This window comes from Antechinus flavipes, chromosome 2, assembly GCF_016432865.1.
Source record: "Antechinus flavipes isolate AdamAnt ecotype Samford, QLD, Australia chromosome 2, AdamAnt_v2, whole genome shotgun sequence".
Classification (NCBI taxonomy): Eukaryota; Metazoa; Chordata; class Mammalia; order Dasyuromorphia; family Dasyuridae; genus Antechinus; species Antechinus flavipes.
In genome coordinates, this window is record NC_067399.1 from 372579760 (window position 1) to 372604484 (window position 24725).

General features: G+C 33.2%; 1 protein-coding gene across 1 annotated transcript in view; it reads right to left on the reverse strand.

Moving 5' to 3' along the window:
• Positions 1-1533: 1533 nt before the first annotated feature.
• RCOR1 (REST corepressor 1) overlaps positions 1534-24725 on the reverse strand; it is a 105354-nt gene continuing 82162 nt past the window's right edge. Inside the window, exons 4-12 of the mRNA XM_051978330.1 lie at positions 22112-22164; positions 20754-20915; positions 19971-20089; positions 16691-16769; positions 14679-14873; positions 9022-9099; positions 8724-8781; positions 6465-6694; positions 1534-5723 (exon numbers count right to left, since the gene is read on the reverse strand). Of these exons, the coding sequence (XP_051834290.1) occupies positions 5682-5723; positions 6465-6694; positions 8724-8781; positions 9022-9099; positions 14679-14873; positions 16691-16769; positions 19971-20089; positions 20754-20915; positions 22112-22164 (1016 nt within the window). The 3' untranslated portion in view covers positions 1534-5681. The remainder of the gene's footprint in view (positions 5724-6464; positions 6695-8723; positions 8782-9021; positions 9100-14678; positions 14874-16690; positions 16770-19970; positions 20090-20753; positions 20916-22111; positions 22165-24725) is intronic.

Genomic DNA, 24725 nt, shown 5'->3' on the forward strand with positions numbered 1-24725 from the left:
TGAATTTGTGGCATTTTATTTCTTTTTTTTAAAATTTTATTTTATAATAACTTTTTATTTACAGAACCCACGCCAGGGTAATTTTTTTTTACAACATTATCCCTTGCACTCGCTTCTGTTCCGATTTTTCCCTCTCTCCCTCCACCTCCTCCCCTAGATGGCAAGCTGTCCTATATATGTTAAATATGTTGCAGTATATCCTAGATACAATATATGTTTGCAGAACCGAACAGTTCTCTTGTTGCATAGGGAGAATTGGATTCTGAAGGTAAAAATAACCCGGGAAGAAAAACAAAAATGCAAATAGTTCACATTCGTTTCCCAGTGTTCTTTCTTTGGGTGTAGCTGCTTCTGTCCATCATTTGTCAATTGAAAGGCATTTTATTTCTTAAGTATTAAAGCTTAAACTACACTAAAAGTTTTGGGACATCCCCGGTATGTGTATAACTATTTACCATATGTGTGCATCTGATTACAGAGTTGCATTTCTTATTTTATTATAACATTTTCAAATACATTGCTACCATAGCACTAATAAAGTCTTCTGATTCAAAAATGAATTTACCTGGTTACCTAGAGTACAAATGGGAAGGTATCCACTTCTCATTAACCCAGTGATCATAACATATATAATGGGGGCCCTTGGAGGTTGACCATCAATGCAAGAAATGATTTGGGCTGAAATTATCCTTAGAGATACTGCTTCCTCTGATGAGATTGTAAAAAAGTCAGAAAAACAAAGGCAGATTACTGTAACTCTTAGCCTTATTTATTCTTTCTTGCTGTTATTAAACACTTCCACCTGTAGGAAATCTCTGATTGTTCTTTCTTTACCTAACCCTGGAAAAAAAGAAAAACAGGTACCTAGACTAAGGCACATTTCTTTAAACAACCACAGCCTAACTCATATCAGCATGTGGGTCGCCCAAGAAAATTGATTAATTTCAAAATGCTACAATAGATCTTTCTTATCAATCTGAAATATGGGACTAATATAGACAAATCCAAAGCAAATGACTATGTCCAAACCCACATTTCACATTATTATTATTATTTTGACTGAAAAGTTAAAAAAAAAGTATATTAGTGAAGTCCCTTATGAACAATTTTAATACCATTTTAAGAGTTATGGCATTTGTTGACTCTTCATGAAAATGAATATAAAGGAAACATGGTTGAGTCTGAAAAGGGCAATGGATAAAGGGAGATCCTCTTTCTGCTTAAGTAAATTCGCACTAAAGAAACTTCAGAAATAAAATGTGCATAGAGGTAGAGCCCAAACATATTTTGATTTCTTTATCACAGGAAGGGATTAAGAATGAAGAAAAGAGGATTCAATAAAAGGTTTGTTAACTATTGAAGTAAAAAAAAAAAAAAAAAAGGGGGGGGGGGGAGAGAAGGGAATGAAGGAAGGAGACACACTGCTAATTTCCAGAGATGACATTTTTGATAAACTAGCTTCCTGTCAATACTAATTCCAAATCTAGAAACAGAAAACACCAGTTTAGAACATTTCACTGTGGAGGGGAGAGGTGTTTTTACTCCATGTTTTATTACATCCATGGCTTGAAAAGGTTTTATTTGATATCAGCAAACATTGCAAATTATAGAAAAAACTGAATTATGCAGAATTTCACATGAATTTTCCAATCTCCACTATAATTTCATTTACAATAAAATGATAATCAGAAAAACAAGTTACCTTTTACCTTTCAATGGCTTAGCAAGTTTATAATGCTATGAACATTCACCACAATAAATGTGCTGAATAATAATTAAAAAAAAATAAACAGGCCCAAGAGACATTAAAATATTACTTACAACAGCATTATTACAACATACTTTCTTTAAAATTCCAACATGTAATTTATCACTTCAAAAGCTATACAGCATTTCCATTATATTTGCAAACTTAACCTTATACATCTTTTAAAATCTTGAAAAACTTTTTAAGCTGTCTAAAAGCACTTAACAAAATTGATAAAATCTACATAATGGAATAATACTATACAATCCAGTATAAATTTTCATCTTCAGAGAATATGACTGTAAACACTCATTATTATACAACATGCATAGACTATACTGACCTTCCTTCTTCTGAACTGTTACTGCAATTGTGCTTCACGATCAACAGAAAAAGCTCCACAAATCCAGGGAGTGGCTGAAAGATTGTAGGCAATTAGGCCCCTGCATTAGATCATCAGCATCAGACTAGCTAAAAACTACCTCAAGTCAATAAACAGGGATTAATTTTGTTTTAAAAGCTTGAATCCTAGGTCATTTGTCAATAGACTTTAAAACAAGGGGAAACTGAGAGGCTCTTACTTCTGGTTGGCGCCATTATGTAGGGCCTTGGCTCAACTGAGGAGTCCATGGCTTCCCTGGGCTTATCTAGCAGTGGCCCAGTGAGCTGTAATGCACTGTTTGGCTCATATTTGGTGTGCAATTATACCAACAGTATATCAGATATTTAGAAAGACAAATAAAGGGCACAGTTTAAATTTAAAGTGACAATGAGTATATTTAAGTGGTATAGGTATGTTTAAGAGAACTTTTTAAAGGACATTTTAAAAACTAGTTTGAACACCATGGTAAAACTTTTAAAACCCAATGACTTTCTGTAGATTAGAGGCTTATGTGACCATTAAGGGATCCTCTGTGTTGAAAACTTTTACAAATAACTTATCACGAAATCAATATCTTTATTGGTATGAACTTATTGAGACACAACACAGTGGTTGTGCTACATATACTACCTATGGCTCCTGTGGACCAGAGCATATACTGTAATTGTCCACAACTGCTCAACTATTAAGCACAACTGAGGCATAGTCATTTCCTTGGTTAAGAGAGCTATATTACAAAATTGATCACTGTGTTTCAGAAACAGTTAACACAATATTCAAGTAACGAGGTGTTTAAATGGTTAGGTGGGAAAAAATTTACCTAGTACTTTACACACCTATGAAAAATTAAATAAAACAAAACGTAATTTGCTTATGCATATGTAATACACTTTATATCTCTGAGGGATTCTAAACTAAAAGTTAAACTATTATTTGCTTTAATGATACTATATTTTGCACAATAACTTATAATTAGGAGAAATAAATTCCCATTTCCACAAAAATTTATAATTATGACATTCACATTGATAATTTTTAAGAAAACAAAATTTAAGTGAACATTACATCTTCTGCAGTTATCATTGCAGACTTTCACATGTCTGAATGCCACCATTTGATGCATATAATTCTTGATCCATTAAAATGGGTCTTTATATAAATAAGACCAAACTACTTAGCTTTTAAAGCTAAGTGATTTCTTACATTTAAAACATCATTGCAAAGACAGTGTAATGAAAATCAAAGGTAAAAATACAGTGCTATCTTATGTATATGGCTACAGTGGCAGCAGTCAAGCAAAGATGGGTCACTTATTTTTTCCTTTTTTCTATCAAATGAAAATTATATGCTATTTATTATACTTTAGGGAGTATGCCAAAACATACCTGCTAGGAAACATGAATGGTAGCTTGATGGGACTTGGAGCCTAATTTACTAAAGATAAGAACTGGTGGTATTAACCTGTTTGCCATTCTAAATTAACAGGCAATAGCAGCTGGCTTCCAAAGCACTGCCATAAGAGACTATTTTTTATTCAGAGTATCTGTGATAGGAAAAATGAGCATTTTGGCAAAGCCAAGGGGACTCCTGCAGCAATAGTTGCTGATGTGCTGCCATTAGCATAGAGAAAGCATGTATTGTTGCTTTGGAAAGACGTGCAAAATTGTCCCTTAATTCTTTTTCCCTACACTATCCCTTGCCAATTCCCCAAGTCAGCAGCAGGCTGGCTATTTTTTTAAAAAGATGATCATTCTATGGTTGATGATTCCCACTGTCATCATGCAAGAGCAACCAGTTGCTGCCCTCTTATCTTTCCTCCTCTGATTTCCTCAATAGCGTCCACTAAGTAACACAGACCTTGTTTAGATGCAAAAAGGAAAAGAAAACATTCTCTTCCAATTTCTGTACTTGAGTAATCTTTCTCGAGAAGCATTTCTAAGAAATTTGCAGTTCCCAAATGCCCCTCTTCCTAAGCAGAGGATCAATTAGCTTAAAAAGCAAGGTACACAGAGGGACTTAAAACACATGACCAATTTTAATTGCATATTTTAAGTTCTTAAAAGAATATTGTACCTTAAAGCATCTGGCAAGCATTTTTTGTTTTTGGTCTTGAAAACAGAAATTAGAAATCAAAACTGATGATACTAGGAAAAAGTTAATTATATCTAGAAAATATAGTTTGAATTTAACATGGATCTGAATCTGTGGCTTGCTAACTCTGTTCCTCCTTCACTTTTCCATACACAAGGTCTGGTTAAAAGATAATCTCTTCTCCAAAGTTTTGGTTAGAAAATGTTTTAGCAGTCCAACCAAAAGGCATTATCCTACTACCTTGGAATATCTTTCTTATTAGTCTTCTTTGATCAAAAAAAGTGACCAACCATTTCTACACCCTACCCTCTGACCCATGTATATTTTGTTATCTCATGTTGGTGCATAGGTACACAAAAGGGGTTGTGATTGAGAGGCAAGTTGTACAAAGAAGAAAGGGAAGTGCAGTGAGCTTTCACCAAGTAGTCACCAGTCATTCAACTACTCATAAATAAGGAGAAATTCTAAACCTATGCTCCTGTCAGGATCTATGGCAAGCACACTCATACTTGCCACCCCTCATATAAATACAAATCATCTTTGGCAAGCAGCAAGCTTTAAGGAAAGAAGATGACATTGAAGCATAATGGTGATATGGATGCCAAATGTAAAAGGCACCAATTCCAAATGGATGAGCACCAGATAAAAGTTGTTTGGATTCAATCTCTAGGGAGTGCCGAGTAGAATGTAGGGAAAGGTGTGCCTGACCAGGATTACAATGCAAAATGATGAGTATGGTGGCACTTGACTTAACCAAACCTTGAAACTACAGTAATCCAGGTTAGTGAGTTTTCCACTGAGACAGATTATTAGGGGTTGGCTTAAAGAGACACCTGCCATTAAACCATTATGGTCTAATAATTATAAACCATCATTACGACCTAAGTTGAGGAGACCATGAATGGCATTGGAACGCCAAGCACTAAAAAGTCACGATGCAGTTTACAAACATAGACTATGTTTTCAGAGAAAGCATGATGTCTCAGGGGGTGGTCAGTCAACTCAAAAAATGAATAGGAGGCTCTTCCTGGAAAGCTAAGAGTGTCACTATTATAATTACAATACGCACAAAGCAAAGATTACAGGCAATACAAAGACCTTCTGAGCTGACTCTTTTCCCCCATCCACTCCCTGCCGATTACTGTGAGACTATTGAGAGAGTAGCTCCTACTTATGGAGACAGTTCAAAAATAAGCCCACAAGTTATGTGGGATGTGGTGATTCTCCCCAGCATTCAGGCAGGTACCGATGAAATGAAAAGCATACTGGGAAGTGGAGGCAATGCAGAGGAATGAGCAAAGAATTAAGGCAGTTGCAGCACAGGACTGGAAGTGTTTGCCTTTTTTGGTAATAGCTGCTTGTCCACATAGGTATGATGCAGATGGCTGTCTGAGGTTCGGTAATACCTGATATCTTGAATAACAGTAGTTAACGCAAATTATTCTAAACTACTCAAGTCTTTCATGAAGCGGATGCATATCTGACATCAAGAACAGAAGTAGCCTGTAGAGGAAGAGAAAAATCACATATTAGACAAAATAACTACAAGTGGGCATCAATGGAAGAGAAGTAGTACAACAGAAAGAATGGTAGACTAAGGTAGGAAATCAAGGTGCCCAGCTCACTATGGGAGCTTTGACACTAGCAATAAAGCTAATAAGAGCTAAAACATACAGCACCACTTTAAGATTTACAAAGTACTTTACATACATTTACTTGATTTTATTATAACAACTTTGTGAAATAGGTATTACATTACTGATAACAAAACTGGGACTAAAAGAGATTTAGCAATTTGTTCGTGGGTTGTACAATTAGTAATATCTGAAAAATATGGGAAAGATACTTTAAAGAAACCACTGGCTTATAAATTCTGATCTACTTCAAATTATAACTTAAAGTAATGAACTTTTTCTAGTTAAGTTAAATTGATTATTATGAAAAAGTTACAGAATGTACATTGCATATTATTTACACAAGTGACCAGAAATTGATTGGAGGGTGCATATGTGAGAATATTTTTCTATAGTATGTACAAGATATAAAATTACTGATACATCTAATTCACAGGTTAAGGAGTAAAGTACTTTCCAAATCTTAAAGTACCACAAAAATGCAAGATGCTTTTAGTTTCATTGTAACTGAAGGATAAAAATATTTCTATTTTCAAAATCACAAAGACATTAGAAACTGACTTGAACATGTTACTAAAGAAAAGAGCCAGATTTTAGTCTGTAGACTTACTTCTTCCTCTTCTTCAGGTATTTTAATGGGATTATCTGGGGACTTTATGGGTTTCTGTGTACTGGTTCCATTGGTTTCTTCTTTGCCATGTTCTGCTTCCCATTCCTGTAAGACTTCATCTATGTTGAAGCGGCGTCGGTAATTTACAAAAAAGTTTTTCACTTGTACCACTGATTTGTTTCCAATAACATCTGAGATCGCCTGAAAATCTCGGCCATATTTCCTGATTGCTAAAGAATTACAGAAGTCACGTTAGTGCCAAAGAAAAATAATATTCCATCTCCTACTCACTCCCAACAGAGAATACTAAAGGAAAACCCTTACAAAGAATGGAGAAAATTGTTTCCTCCATTTTATTTACTTTGCATGTTATTGTATAGGACCTACTAAAATGTGCCACTTGGATTCTTTAAGACTAGACGATGGTAAGTTCTAAGAATTGGAAATGACTTTGAATATGGAGCTGGACTATTGTCACTCAAGAATAATTTGAAATAAGTTCAGACAGGATCATAAACAGAGAATTGGTAACCAAGTACAATTTCTTCTACAACAGCCAACAGAAGACAAAAAGATTATGACTTGATTCAATGTAATGAGTGCCCACGTTGATGAAAGCACAAATTCCTTTGGTGCTAAAGCATCATTAGATGAAAATTTGAAAGGTAATGGGACTACAAAATACTCTACACTGGTTACAAAAATCAGAAAATGCCAGATTTATAAATTAGAGCACAATATGGAATTATATCAACTAGGAGAATGACTTTCATACTACCTAATCATAAGATAACTGAAATCTAACAGAAGACTATCAGAGGGGCTTAAATTTGGCAAATCTTTATTAAGCACTTAGGAAAAATATGAGGTATACAGGGGGAAAAACACCCAAAATCGCTTGTGCCTGCAAGAAATTTATTAAAATTGTTAAGAAGTATGAGTTGTGGTAAAATATAAAATATGTACAGATAAATAGAAACAATTTTGGAGAACAGGGATTGTCAAAAACATGGTTATTAAAAACCTGAGAAATGAAAAATTGGTAATTAAATGGAGACAATGAACAGATTTCCCCAAAAGTTTAGCAATTAAAGAGCTAATTGCCTGAGGGGATGTCAGGGTCAGGGAAGAAAGGGAGAAATTCCCAGAAAGACTCACAGACAGGAATAAGGATGGGCTTTTGCAAGGAAAAGGGCTACCTTTCCTTGAATGAAAGAATTACAATTTTTTTTAATAAAGTAGGAAGTTCTAAGCTGAAAGGGCTTAAGAAAAGAGGAAGTAGGACACATTATAGAGTCAATATCAAAACAAAATATTAATGGCAAAAAGACAAAAAAAGAGTATACAATTGAACTGATCAACTCATAAAATACAGTGCCCAGAATATTAGTAGATTATAGCAATTTAAAAAAACATGCCTAGTACAGAAATAATGAAACTTCAAAGGAAAGGACAGCAAATGTTGATGGCAGAAAGAGGGTTATGAGATGGCATCAAAGAAAAGAGACTATTTTTAAAGCTTTGCTACTTACTATTCTTGTGAACTTAAGCAAAATAACTGCTTTGGGCATTAGTTTCCCGATTTGTAAACTGAAGTAATTGCCTTGATGGTTTAGATCCATTCTAGGGGGGAAATCTAGATGATTTAGATGCAGCTAAGTGGTGCAGTGGATAGAGCAGCAGCCCTGAAGTCTGGAGGACCTGAGTTCAAATGTGACCTCAGACACTTAACACTTCCTAATTGTGTGACCCTGGGCTTAACCCCAATTGCCTCAGCAAAAAAAGTTTAAAACAAAATTTAATAAAAAAAAATATGATCCATTTCAGTTCTATAGCTATGATAATATGATATTATCAACCCAGTATATTGGAGAGTTGAGTGGGGGGGGGGGGGTGGAGGGAAGGAGAGGGAGAAGAGTAGGTGTCTGTTGGAAGGACTCATGAAAAGCACACACTGCACTAAAGAGGCCTGTCAGGAATGGAGTATATTCTGGAGAGAGACACATTTCTATGAATTAAGCTAAAGACAGGTAGGAAGATACTTAGTCAATATACAAGAATCCCAAATTTAATCTCAATTCAATAAATTCAGGAAATCAGTCATGATGTAGGATCTATTTTCTTTTTGGATTTCATCATTGATCCAAAAATCCACAAGGAAACAAAAAGTTCTAATACCCATACAGTAAGACTAATGTTATTAAAGCCAACTTTTTATACATTGCAAAGCAAAAGGAAGAAATATAACTCCCTTCATACCTTGTACAGCAAGAAGCTGTTCTTCTGTGGTCCAACGTGCATTAAACTTCTGAATAACCTAAATTTCATCAGAATAAACTATTATTAGCCCATTTATACTTGGAACTTTACAAGAGAGGAAGTGTTTTCATTTTCCTATTAATAAATAGGAAAAACAAAAATTCTAAAATATTGAAATTTTACACTTATCCCTCCCTTATCCCCAAAAAACTGATGGCCAGGAATAATAGATTAAATACTTTACACATTAAGTATCACAAGGTTATTGAGAAAAAGGGGACTGTAATGATGGTTTTACCTCTGGAAGTCTATATTGTTCTATTCCACCATCAAGTTTTTCTTTGAGAGCGCTGTTTGTCTGTTTAATATTCTGAATCTGAAAGTAGGGGAAAAAACTTCTTTTTAAATGAATAAAAAACCTATGATAGTTCATATTTGTATCAACACTAGATACTTAGATACTAGTACTAGATGCTTAGTGTTGACTCATAATATTACAAATTAGAAAATGTATATAGCCTAGATAAAATGAAGCTTGGTATTATTAAATAACTTGATCCAATTCTTCTAACTCTGGTACTCTTCCTTTTACACATTATTTTTAAAATAAAGGCTAATGAAAAAGCTATCTGCATAGATAACATTTTAATCAATTTGTATGTATAAAGATATAGACAAAATCTATGAAAATTACAGATGACATGAAATTAGATTCTGTAGCTGACAATGAAAAATAGTCAATATTCAAAAAAATTTTAACCGATTAGCAGTTTAACAAATAAAAGTTTCTGAAGGATTCTCATTCAGTAGAAAGACTATTTCTACTTGTACCCGAGGAGCATAAAATTCAGAATAATGGGTTAGTAGTTGAAAAGAGGTAAATTTAAGCCTGATTTAAGGAAAATTTTCCTAAGAACAAACCAAAGATAAAATGGTCTTTCTAAAAGGTGGTGGAGTCATTATTGTGTTTTAAGAAATTTTAAGCAGGATGATTTCAGAAAAACTTGGAAAGACTTACACGAACTCATACAAAGTGAAGTGAACCAAATCAGGAGAACTTTGGTCATAGTAATAGTAATATGGACAATGAAGAACTCTACATGATTTAACTATTCTCAACAAAACAATAAAATATTAAATAAAATCTTAAAAGATAGTGGATTCCTATTCTTTGGTAACCTTCAAGCCAAGGTATTTGAACAGATTCCTTGTCAGATTTGTATCAGATTAAATGGCCATTACAGAGATCATTTTCATTGCTAAGTATCTATGCAAAATACTTTCAATAAAAGAGCCAAATACTGATTGATGGACTGTTGTGCTATGAAGTCCGCTGTTTCAAATTTAAATTTGGAGTTACAGAAGAAAATTGTGCTGTTCATATCCTTTCAACACAAAATTCTCCTACTAAGCACAAGCAAGTCAAAGAAAGAGAAAAGGCAGTAAATAGAGTGGTAGAAATAGAATCAGGAAAACTTCCTGAATTCAAATCTGGTGATAGAGGGAAGGAGAGAGAGAGAAAAACTTACTAGCTATATGACCCCAGGCAAGTCACTTAATCTATTTACTTCAATTTCCTCCTCTGTAAAATAAACTGGATAAGAAAATGGCAAACCACTCCAATAATTTTCCAAGAAAACCCAAATGGAGTCACAAAGAGTTGGACACAACTGAAAATGACTGAACAACAAATTATGATATAAGAAAGCAATGCTGAATATCATGATACAATAAGAAAGGATATAAAAAATTTTAAAAACATGGGAAAATTTATATGGGAAGATGTAGAAAAATAGCGGAATCAAGAAAAAAAAAATGCATGGCTACAAAGTAAATAAAAACCACTAAAAGAAATTCAATTCTGAGTAACTGAAAGATTAATGGAAGTTCTAGGAACAAGAAATTTTCCCATTCTCATAGTGGATTGAGGGTCTACTAGGACAGAATATTGTATAGATTTCTAGACAAGGTTGTCATAAATTATAGGAGTTCAATCTAGGTAGAGGGGAAATGACAAGGAAACAAAATTTGAAAGGGTCACAAAAATGTCAATTTTGTTCCTACAAGGTTAAATTTAATGTTTTTAGAAAATGATATGAATAAAAATTTATTTTTTCACATGTAATTGGACTTTGTTCTTCCAGTCATAAACTTAACACCTTATTACATACAGCAAGGTGCCCTAGCGTTTTCCTAAGGAATACCTTGTTACCTCCTAGAAAGGTCTTCATAATAATTACATAATAATACTAGCCATACTCCATGCTGGATAAAGCAAACTGGGTGGATAGAAGACCATCAGAGACCAGCTGGAGAGGTTTGGTACAGTATGGCAGTATGTTAGTCACAGGACATTTTATATATAATTTAAAAACTATATTGTTATGGCACAACCATATTTCATCCTTTGAAGATGGAATACACATCCTTTAAATCTACTTTACAGCTAGTCAACAAATATGTATTATTATGTAAAATGCACCCTAGGTCCTACATATATAAAAATTTCAAAAATGAAACAGCTTTTCATGAAGAAATTTAGGACATCAAAGAGAAAATACAAAAAGAAAGAAGGAGAGGAACCATTTGAGGGCCAAGAAATCGATGATAACAAATAATGAAACATGCCAACTTAAGAGAAGCAGGAAAGATGAATAGAATGTTATATACATTGTCAGTTGTGATCAACGTACTGGATATATATTGCTTAATTAAATTATTTTATTAGAAGGAAGCATTTCAAGGGACGTGGAGAATGGAACTATTTTGTGAATGTAATAAGAAAAGACATTAATAAAACTTATTTTTATAACAGCAGTCAAAAGTTTAGGAAAAGAAAGGTTGCTGTCTTTTCAAGAAAAAGGGTTGGTCAACAATGTCAAAAACTTCAGACGTCAAGGATGATGAGAACTTAAAAAAAAAAGTAAGCATCACTATATTTAGCAGTTAGATTATTAACTTTTTATAGAACAACTTCAAAAGGATATTAAAATGTGAAGTCAGAATGCAAAGATTCTAGAAGTAAATAGGAATTAAGTGAGTCTTATTATTGTGAAACATTCTAGTACAAGAGTTCTTAAATTGAGATTCATGAACTTGGTTTTTAAAAAATATGAATAGTATTTCAATCCAATTGATTTCCTTTATAATCCTAAATATTTTATTTTATGCATTTAAAATAGAAGGGGGTCCAAGGGCTTCACCAGATGATCCATGATATAAAAAGGGTAAAAACCTTTTTTTGAAAGATAATTCAATGTTCAAATGGGACTATATAAGTAAGGGTGAGGCATATCTGGAGGAAAAGAGGCTTTACTTATCTTTTATGCTCCAAACAGACCAAGGATAAGTCAAAAAAGATTTCCTTTACTTAATCTCAGTATAAAGAACTGGCCTACTCTGAAATTATAATTTTTCCCTCCTACTTTTGTGAAACAGCATGATTTCAATGGTAAGATAGTCAGCCTTTCTTTTAAAACATTTAGGTAAAATAGCACCTTGCTCTTAGGAAAGGGAAAATCCCTTCTGAAAACTATTAATATTACCTAACCCTCAATTTCCTGCTTTATAAAGTAGGGATAATATTTTTATAACCAATCTCAAAGGTTTGTTATAAAGATAAAATAACATGGTGTATATAATGCTTTGTAATAATAAAGTATTGTTAAATATAAATAAAAGTTGATATAATTGGCATAAGAGAAAGTAATTGGTAAAACCTAAATTGATATGGTTGATTTTAATTATTACAATCGACTAAGATTTTATCTTGGAATACAAAATACTGTCACAGTTTTCCCTTCATTTATCCTCACAAAACCTTGAAGATAGAAAGCATTCCCTAATCCCTATTCTTTAGGTGGTGCAGTGGATGGAGCACTAACCCTGAATTCAGGAGGATCTGAGTTCAAATCTGACCTCAGACACTTAACATTTTGTGTGTGTGTGTGTGAGAAAGAGAGAAACAGAGAGAGAGAGAGACACACACACACAGACACAGATACAGAAATCCCCTTCCCCTAGGCAATTGGAGTTAAGTGACTAGCCCATTTGAACTCAGATCCTCCTGACTTCAGGGTTGGTGCTCTATCAATCAATGGCCTTTAATATTCCTGATCATCCTCTTCTACTTTTTCTGCTATCCACCATGACTCCTCAGTTTCTAACAGTATCCTGAGTCATCTTCTCCACCTCCCACATTATTTCAGTTGTTGATCCTATCAGTTCCCATACTTTCAATTATCTCTATATAGATGATTCTCAGAGATTTACTTATCCAATCTAAACTTTCTTTCAAACTCCATTCTCACATCTCAATCATTTTCCATAAACATATTATACTTTAACATGTCCAAAACATTTCTCCCCAAACCTTTACTTTTTCCTAACTTCCTTTTACTGTTGAGGATACCACTATCCTCCCAAGCCACTCATGCTCGTAACTTGGATAGAATGTTTGTATCCTCAACCCCCAAATCAGTTTCATTATTTCTACCTTCATAAAATCTCATGTATGCCATTTCTCCTGACACTACCATCATTCTAGTACAGATCCAGAGCCTGGTCCTTGGCATAGTTTTCTGGGTAGTCTCTTTGCCTTAGGTCTTTGCCCACTCTATCTTTTACTTAGCTGTCAAATAAAGGTCCGATGCAGGTCTGACTATATCATGCCTCTATGCAATAAACTCAATTTGGTTGATTATTTCCAGTATATATTTTTTAAAATCCTGATTTTAAAGCCTTTCATTTAACCTGGCCCCTTCCTATACCTTTCCAGTCTTCTTATATCTCACACCCATCTTCATGTACCTGCAAATCAGTGACACTAGCATTCTTACTGTTTCTCACACATGGCATTTCATTTTCCTGTTCTTACATTTCATGAACTATTCTACATATGTGGAATGTTCTTTCTCCATACCCCTACCTCCTAGCTTTCTTGGTTTTCTTCACCTATCTTTTGCAAGAAGCATTTTCCAGTCCTCCTCAATTCGAGTGCTTTCTTTCTGAAATTATTCTCAATTTATACTGTCTATATCTTGTTTATACATCACTGTTTGTTGTTTTCCCCAAAAAACTGAGTTCAATAATGATAAATGTTGAAGGGGATGTAGGAAAACCAGGATACTAATGCACTGTTAGCTGAGTTGTGAAGTGATCCAAATATTCTGAAGAGCAATTTGGAACCATGCCCAAAAGGCTATAAAAATGTACATACCCTTTGATCCAGCAGTATCTTTATTGGGTCTATATCTCAAAGAGATCATAGAAGAAAGGACCCAAATATGCAAAAATTTTTGCACTGGCAAGGAAGTGGAAATTAAGTGGATGTCCATTAGTTGGGGAATGGCTAAATAAGCTATGGTACATAAATCCAATGGAATATTATTGTTCTATAAGAAATAGATTTCACCAGAAAGCCTGGAAAGACTTACATAAACTGATGCTAGGCGAAGTGAGCAGGACCAAAAGAACATTTGTACACAGTAACAATATTATGTGATGACCAACTGTGATGGACAAAGGCTCTTTTCAACAATGAGGTTGATCCAAGACAATTCCAATTGACTTGTGAAGGAAAGTGCCAGCTACATCCTGAGAAAGAACTATGGAATCTGAATGTGGATCAAAACCCAGGATTTTGAACTTTTTTGTATTGTTGTTTGCTTGGTTTTTTTCCCCCCTTTTGACCCGTATTTTCTTGTGTAGTATGATGAATATGAAAATATGTTTAAAGGAATTACACATGTTTAACTTATATTGGAGTGCTTGCTGTCTAGGGGAGGAAGGGAGAGAAGGAGTTCTGCAAAGGTGATTGCATGTCGAGTGTTTAGCAGTGCCTGGAACAAAAATAAATACTGGTTGATGGATTAGGAGTTTCTTATGCCACTGAAATCATAGGTCTGATTAAAAGCCAAAGTCCTAGGTGTCTCTTCAGTACTACAAGGAAGGTACCTGTCGTTTGATTGAAACCAATTCCATGTCCAGTTGTCTTAGCACTGTGGTAGCAGCAGTAGCATTGGCAGAAACTGCTTCCACATCTTCTTGAGAAAGAAACATTCCCTTAGGAGGTTTCCTCTTGGCCCTATTTTTAGCTTGTGTACTATGCTTTTCTTTTTTGATCTGAGGAATTGTCTCAGTTGGTGGTACCTGCAAAACAAATATTTGATAAATGATTCATGCTTAGAGAAATTTTGCTTTTAAAACAAAACTGAAAAAAATCATTTGTTGTACAAAATAACAAAACAGCTCTTTTTCACATATAATGCTAAAAATACTATCAAATACATGCTATATAATAATTATATCTACAGATTTTAACATTAACTGGTTCAAAAAAATAGTCACCAAATGACTAAATATTTCAAAATTGATTCCTCTGTTTTTTTTACACAGAAGATTCATTACTTAAGTTTGATTATTGTATCAACTAGGATGTTAAGACTCTTGAATAATTCCAGCAAATATGGGGGAAACTTCAGCATACTTCTGATGAGCTTTGCTACTCTGTGATGTCTTTTTTTTTTCCCTTTTAAAGAACATGGGCCTATTTTATGCAGAAAGCTTTGTGGTCAAAGACAAACATATATGGCAACACATAGTGAACAATGACAAATGTTTTGATTTCTTTTTGACATATTCTTATACATTTCATAGAATAAGAATATGTCAAAAAGAAATCAAAACTTTTACATCAACTTATGCTCACTATAATTTATCTGGAAATTATACATAATTTCAGATACAACTGGTATCATTTTTCCATAATGAAATTTTAACCTGCTAAAATGCATTTTCAATGCTTGTTATAAAATAAAATTTCAAAGTAAACCAATAATAAAGCTTAGTTCTCAGTATATTGTGATTTGATATCCTAACAAGAAAAAGCGGAATTTGGTTAATAAAAAGATTTAATGAGTTTTTAATTCATTATATGTCTCACTTTTCAAGTTCTTTTTATTATTGTAAAGTCTATTATATTAATATTTAAGGGCATATATAAATATTAGTAAAACATATCATTCATTATAATTAAGATTAAGGACTTTTTGTTAATAAAATAATTTTTAGATGTTTAAAAGTCATCACTTGAAATTAAAACAAAAATCAAATAGCTAGAAAAAAATAATAGTGGAGATCACTTCTGAAACAAAGATTCTTAGAAACAAAACATTACATTCTCAATAACAAAATGTTAAATTATGATTGTCTATTCAACCAACACCAATGGTTGAGTGTTTACAGCATTCCTGCTTTACTGAGGTTTGGTTCACAAGAATTCTGAGATTTAATTAGCCAATTTTCTTTCTTTTTAATCAGAAATTACTTATTAGTTGTTATTTTATATCTACCCTTTTCTTATTGATGAAAAATCCTTCAATCAAGAAACATTTTGAAATTACAATACACAAATGTAAACCATATTCCAAACTTCATAGAATTATTTGGTTCCTTGAAGGAAACTAATAATCTAAACTTAGCGTCCAGTAGAACATCTGGCACTACTTATATTTATAAGGCATGGGGAATTTTTTTCCTAAGGGAAAGGGTAGCACCTAATTTTCATGTAAAAATAATGCTATTTATCAAACCAACTTTTCATGTTCCCCTTTTTTCCTCGAGAGTGCTAGTTAAGAATGAGAATGTGACAGAGAAGAAATTGCTCCAAAAAGAAATCAAATGAGGAATCTTATCTTTATTGGCACCAGTTAAGTCAAATGGTTTAAATTAAAGATGTGGATTTATAACATGATGCTACTAGAGAAAAATCTTTAATTACCTTTAACTATGCAATAGTTAAAAAGAAAAAAAAAAGATCTCCACATTTATCTTTTCTTCCTTGAACAAAACTGGAAATACCGTTGCTGTATCTAAACAGTAACAAGTTTTCTGTGACAGCTGTGTTTTTATTAGTAAAAATAGATAATGAATTGTAGTAGCCTTCCAACAAATTAGGGAAAAGATACCTCCTTTTTGCTTTCCTTGTTTTGATCAACCTCAATGTCAATTGGGTTATTTCCATTTGTTTCTTCCAGTTCATCCTCACTGGAAGACAAAAGTAAGTTACTGAAAAATTACTTTGTGATGATTCTACATAAACACACATATTTAACTTGGGATTAATTTGGTATACGTTTTAAACTTCTAAGAAAGAAATGACATTTAAACCCCATACTTTTCTGGACTACATTATTTCACCTATTACAAAAACAAGTCTGATTTATTTGATACCTCTCACCAAAGCAGCAACTGAATAAACCGTCAGTTAAATATTTATATATTAAACATCTATTATGTATCCACCTCAGTGCTGATTGCTAGGAATATAAGTACACAGAACGAAATTATTCCTACTTACAAAGTGCTTACATTCTTACAGAAGAGACAAGTACATAAATTAATATAAAGAGGTGATCCCAGGCACATAGGATGATTGGGACAAAGTTTATGAGCAAGGATCTGGAGCTTTATTTTATGTCTTGAGGCCACTTGGTTAAGTCAAAGGCTGTGAGATGAGGAATAATGCCCAATGAGTCTAGAAAGATAGATTGGGGTCATATTGTGTATGGTTTTAAAGGCAAACTAAGTTGAAATTTGATGTTTGATGCAACAAGAAGTCACAAAAATTGACAGGATAGCAATCTCATTAGGCTAGAGATGAACTAAAGGAAAATTAATTCAGCAATAGTACGTAGGTTGAGCTGGACTGGGAAGAGATTGAAAGCAGGAAAAACAATATGGGCATGAGATGATGAGGACCTGAACTAAGGTGGCAGTTGTGTAAGTGGAGAGAAGGAGTTAAAAGCTTTAGAAACTAGCAATGACAAATGATGGACACAAATGCATGGATGTGGGGTAAGGGTGAATAAGGTTTAATATGAATGTTGGGAACCTAGGTGACTAGAAAAATGGTGGCACCTTCAACAGAAATGGGAAGTAGCAACTCTATTTACTTCTCGGTTGTGGGGGGGAGGGGTTTGTTGAGAAGAAAGAATAAGACAAAAATGAAAACCATAATAAGGAGTTGATACCCAAAATAAATAACAGCATATAATTAAACTTCATGAGCTCAAATTACCAATTCAGAACCCAAATTAAGATACTGGAAGATGTGATTTTTTTTGATATTTCAAATGCAGAAAGCTAGAAAGGTAGAATTGGAGTAGAAAAATATCCTGATCATCAGAAAAAAGGGGAAGAAAATAAAAATCTACTAAGGGTCTTAGATTCCTGGAAAAATTTCAGTTTATTATTACAGAAATGGTTAATGAAATAAGATTATGTGATGATGAACTGTGATGAACTTGACTTTTTTCAACAATGAGGTGATCCAAAACAATTGCAACAGATTTGTGATGGAAAGTATCAGCCACATGCAGAGAGAGAACTATGGAGACTTAATGAGGATCAAAGCATAGTATTTGCACCTTTCTGTTTTACTTGTTGCTTGTTTTTCTTTTTCATTTGTTTCTCTCTTTTGATCAGATTTTTCTTGTGCAGCATGATGAACATGGAAATATGTTTAGAAGAATTGCCGTATCAGATTGCATGCTTTTTTGGGAGGCAAGGGGAAGGGAAAAAAATCTGACATATAAGGTTTTGACAAGGTGAGTGCTGAAAACTATCTTTGTATGAATTTGGGAAAATAAAATACTATTAAAAAAAAACATTTAGAAAAGAAAATGAACACAGAGAACAGTGTGGGCTTATTGAAGAACAGGAAGTGCCAGACTATTTCTTTTTTTGAGAAGGTTACTAAATTGAATTATTAGTAGAATATTGTAGATAACATTATCTAGACTTTAGCGAGCCATTTGATAAAAAAAGGTTGGACAGAACATAGTACAGCTAGATGGATTTGGAACTGGTTGCATAGTCTGAGCCAAAGTAGTTATTACTAGTACCATATTTATATGAAAAGAAATCATAATAGATTTCTTTGCCTTGTTCTGTTTAATATTGTTTTCCATGATTTTAATAAAGGGAAGGATGAAATTTTAAATTTAAAGATGACACAAAACAAAGGGGGACAGATAACATGCTAAAAAGACCAGGATTTCAATATATCATACTATCCTAGATGTAGAGCTAAAAGGAACTTCTCCTTCTAATTCAATTTTGCAAATGAAGAAATTGAAAGCAAGAAAGTTTAAATGATTTGTCCAAGGGAGAGATTTGAAATCGGGATGTCTTCCAACTCCCAAAAAAGCATTTTTTCCCCCCTTTCTTTACAAAAAAACTGGTTTAAAATGAAATTTAATAGGAATAAAAGCAAAAGTCTTACATTCTGGTCAAAAAACCTGATTTCACAAATAAAAGAGAAATCATGGTTAGCCAGACAAAATTAAACCAGCAGTTTTATCTGAAAAAATTTAGTGAATCATAACTTCTATGAATCTACAATGTGAAATGGCATTCAAAATACAAATGAGACGTCTTGTAGTGCATCAAAGGAAGAAATAAGGAAGCAACTGATCCACCATCCTCTACTTGTTCCAGTCATACTACATCTAGAATACTGCATGAAGCTGACTGAAAAGGTGAAAAGCACCAGGAAAATAAAAGACCCCAAAAGCCCAGGCCACATTATCATCAAATGAAAGAACTGGGAATATCTGGCTTGAAGAGAACATGGATTAGAAGAGGAAAAGTTCAAGCTGGATGATAACTCTCGTCAAGAACTTTAAAGGCAAAACCATGGGGTTATAGCAGGTCAGCAAGGATTTTTACTTTCTCTTGTTTAAAAAAATGAAAAAAAAAAAAAAAAAAAAAAGAACTTTAAAGGCATAAGATGGAACTGTACTTTTGAACCTAAAGAGAGAACTAGAAGTAACAGATAGGCTTTGCAAATTTAAAATACTTAAAGAAAAATAACTAACACTACTCAAAGTAGAATAAGCTACACTGATCTATTTTTAATATTTTGACAACTGATTCCATATGGGCCATTTAAGTTTATGAATTTGTTAAGACTCCAGATGTAACTTGTGAAATCATCCCATTTCAACCTAAAAATTTTATTATCATTTTAAATATTCACTAAGTTAAAAAAGAGGGATATATTGGCAAAATGAAGAAAACATCTACTTATTAATTGCAATGTTTCTGTTTAATTACTATTCTATCAGGAAATAACTACAAGCAATTTTTGCATTTTTTACCTCTATGTGCTCTCATGAACTTTAGTGACTAACCAAAATTGCCCACGTTATTAAAAAAAAAAAAAATGTAATAATGGATTATTACCTTTCCTCCCGTTCTCTTTTCTGTTTCCGAGCATGACGATCCATCACACTGGTTTTGGTTCTTGTCTTCTTCCAAGAATAGTAAAATTTCACTAGACTTGCTATAGACTTATCAGGAAGCTTAAAAAAAAAGAAGAAAGAAAAAATGTATTCTAATAAAACTTTATTGTATAAACTACAATTTGAATTTAAATAATGTAAGTTATTATCCAAATTCAAATACAAAATAAGTGAATCTTTTTTTTCTTAGTGCAAATAAAATTTAACTTAGCCAACTCCATAACCAAAATTACCATAAATTCTGATTATTATTGTCTACAGGGCATAGTTCTAGTGAGCTAAGTGGCGAAAGTGATCAGAAATAATAGAACTATTATATATTTAAGCAATATAGCACACCCAAAGTTTTTTTTTTTAAATTGTTGATACCTTGTTTTGATCAGTAATAGCTCTCCCTACCATCAGAACTGAACCTTCTTCACAACAAACAATTCAGCAGAGGCACATGTAACAGTGACTTCATCTAATGACAATATGAACATCTATTGTAAAACCCTACCATATTCCCTATGTTCCTACCATAGCCCTTATTTATTTTAAATAGCCTTATATTTAAAAAAAAATCTTCAAAAATTTCTTAAGATTTCAATTAAATATCTTTGTATAAGTGACTAAAAAAAACTATAAATACCCTTTTCTGAATACTATACATAATCAAACCAGCATACCTGTACCAAGACAATGTACTGGATAACATCCTTCCATATTTTTTAAATCTACTTACCATTTGTTGGATTCTATGAAATGTTTTCCCATGAAAACTAAAGGCCTGTTCAAATAGAACTTTATCTTCCACAGTCCACTCATCTGGAAATGGGGTAAAGTTGGGTAGATCAGCCAAGGATTTTTCAATATTGTGCTTATGCCAAAAAAGCATCCCAAGAGCCTAAAATATACATATAACACACATAAAAACTTTTATATACAATACTATAATCTTAGATCAAACAACCTTAAAAATGTATGTAATGTTATGAATAGAGATAAAGAACAAATACAATGCTACTGGACTCTAAAGTTTTTTGGTTATGATTGTTAAGAATATTACAGATGAAAATCCTTGAAAAGATAACAGCCCTCAGACTCTCTTTCAACTTTCAATTCTATAATCCCACACAAAAAAATTATGTAAAAGTGTTAAGATATAGATTGAAAAATGAAAAGCTGAGAAAACTTGGCTTTTTCCCCTGCAAACTGGACATTAACTGGGAAAAAAAGGGAATCAGTCTGACTTAATCAGAAATATTTGTTGTGAGGGAAGAATGGAAGAGGATAGTGTTGATCCAGACCACCCAAATACACAGGGAGTCTATCAAATTGAAAATGGAGAGGGCTAAGCCATCCAAACATAATAGATATTTTTGGGCCAGGTAGATGAGAATCTTCATTAAAATTTTCTGATTTTATAACTAGACAAGTTTGATATTTTTCTTCAACTTGTGTATTTTTAATTCTTTCTCTTTGACTTTAATAAATGACATAAAAACCCATCTCATCCTCTTCCTTGAGCTGCTTCAGATAAAGAAATGGTGATTAGAACCCACACCGGAAATGCTATCTTTTCCCCTCTTTCCTAATCCTAACAATAAGAATGTTGTACCTCTTCCTATCCACCTAATAAGTACCCTTGGGATGTACTGAACTATTCACCAATGAAAAGAACTTCTTTGTTAGGAAGTAATTTTTCCTCACTAGTGTCAATTTTTAAGTTAAGAATAGATGAATAATTCTTATAATTTGTAGAAATATTTATAGATGAAGAAAGAAGCTACATTAGTTACTAATTCACATTTCTACAATATTTTTAAAAGATTTATAAGCCATTTTCTCCCTATATTCACCTGGTGAGGTAGGTAATTATTAGCTCATTTTATAGGAAAGGTGATTTCTAAGATCCCTTCAGAACTTAAGGACAAAGGGGAGAAAGGAGCAAGGAGGGAGAGACTGACTTATTGAGCAATGGTGTTAAGTACAAAAGCATTTTCAATAAGATAATTATATTATAGTACTTAAAGAAAACCCTTTTCAACAGTTTACAGAACCCCACTTAATACAAAAAAAAAAAAAAAATCACTTTAATACCTGTTCCATATTGTATCCATGCTTCTCCTTGGCAATGGCAATGTATTCATCTACTGAAAAACACCAAAAAAAAAAAAAAAAAAAAAAAAAGATTATTACTTTGTTCAAGAGCTCCGTAGTGTCCCCTGATACATTGTTGCTAGAGTTGTGAACGGATCCAACCATTCTGGAGAACAGTTTGGAACTATGCTCAGAAAGTTATCAAACTGTGCATACCCTTTGATCCAGCAGTGTTACTAGGGCTTATATCTCAAAGAGATATTAAAGAAGGGAAAGGAACCTATATGTACAAAAATGTTTGTGGCAGCCCGTTTTTAGTGGCTAGAAACTAGAAACTGGGAACTGAGTGGATGCCCATCAAGTAGAGAATGGCTGGGTAAATCATGGCATATGAATGTAATGGAATATTATTGTTCTCTTAAGAAATGACCAGCAGGATGAATACAGAGTGTCTTGGAAAGACTTACATGAACTAATGCTGAGTGAAATGAGCAGGACCAGGAGATCATTATACACTTCAACAACAATACTGTATGAAGATGTATTCTGATGGAAGTGGATATCTTCCACTAATTCAGTTCTAATTGATCAATGATGGACAGAATCAGCTGCACCCAGAGAAAGAACACTGGGAAATGAATGTGGACTACTTGCATTTTTGTTTTTCTTTCCAGATTATTTTTACTTTCTGAATTCAATTTTTCTTGTGCAACAAGAGAACTGTATGGATGTGTACACATATATTGTATTTAAGATATACTTAACATGTTTAACATGTATGATACTGCCTGCCATCTAGGGGAAGAGGTGGAGGGAAGGAAGGGAAAAACTGGAACAGAAGTGATTGCAAGGAACAATGTTGAAAAATTACCCATGCATATGTTTTGTCAATAAAAAGTTATTTTTTTTAAAAAAGGAGGCTCTGTAGTGTCCCTAGGGAAAAACTTCTTAATTTGGCATTTAAAGGGAGAATAAACATTTATTAAGTACATATTCTGTGTAAATAAGAACTATGCTAAATGCTTTACAAATATATCATTCAATCATTTGACTACTGCTTAACTCATCTGACTTATTTTCATCACTTGTACCTCTACCTAAATGATATTCCCCAAATTCAGCATATAAATCTATTGCCTTTCATAGGCAGGCTTCCTTAGCTTCCTTCAGAGTTTATTGGGTACCACCTCTTCAGAAAATTCTTTTCTGATTCTTCTCACTCCTTCCTCAAATTTTCATATGTTTATTTATCTTAAATGCAGGAATAAGTTCATTGGGAACAAGGTCTTTTTTTTTTTTTTTTAACTTTCCCCTACTGGCTTTGTATCCCTGGCACCTAACAGAGTTCTAGTTCATAGAAAGTACTGAATGTTTGTGAAGTTGAATTAAATACAATGCCCCTGATAATGGAATATAATAAAAGAATTAGACTATCATTCAATAAAATATTTTTATGAGCATCTACGTTTAAGACCCAAATTTAGGTGATATGTAGAATGAAAGACAGAGTATTGATTAGGGCAAATAGTTATTTTGAAGAATAAAAAATGGATTTTAAATGCCTTGGGAAAGATTCAAAGTATTCAATAATAGAACTGCATAAATTACATTGAAAGATTTTCTATTCCTAGAAACAGTAGAGTATAGAAACAGAGAGATATTATATCTCTCCAAGTATTTTTTAGCCCTCTACTCAAGTCTTACTCTGATGCCTCACTATAGACACAGATGAATGTTGGAGGGGATGTGGGAAAGCTACTATCTTGTTGGTTACCTGAATGGATGCAGGCATTTTGTAGATCAGTTTGGAACTATGCTCAAAAAGTTATCAAACTTTGTATACCCTTTGATTCAGCAATGTTTCTATTGGGATTATATCCTAAAGAGATCTTAAAAGAGGGAAAGGGATCCACATATGCAAAAATGTTTGTAACAGCCTTTTTTTTAGTGGCAAGAAACTGGAAAATGAATGGATACCCATCAATTGGAGAAAGGGTAGGTAAATTATGGTACATGAATATTAAGAATATTATTGTTCTATAAGAAATGACCAGCAGGATAATTTTATAGAGGCCTTCAGAGACTTACATGAACTAATGCTAAGTGAAATGAGCAAAACCAGGAGATCATTGAATACGGCAACAGCAATATTATATGACAATCAATTCTGATGGATGTGACTCTTTCCCACAATGAAATGATTGATGCCAGTTCCAAATGATGAAGTTCGGGCGCAGGGTAGGGAGTTGTGGGAACCCCTTTCTGGTCAGTGACAACCCTAGATTCTTTTTTTTTTTTTTTTAAAGCTTTCTATTTTCAAAACATATGCAGGATAATTTTTCAACATGGACCCTTGCATAGCCTTGGGTTTCAGATTTTCCCCTCCTTTCCCTCACCTCCTTCCCTAGATGGCAAGCAATCCAATATATGTTATACGTGTTAAAATGTATGTTAAATCAAATATGTGTAAACATATTTATACAATTCTCTCACTGCACAAGAAAAATCAGATCAAAAAGGAAAGAAAATGAGTAAGAAAACAAAATGTAAGCTAACAACAACAAAAAGAGTGAGAACGTTATGTTATGATCCACACTCAGTTCTCACAGTCCTC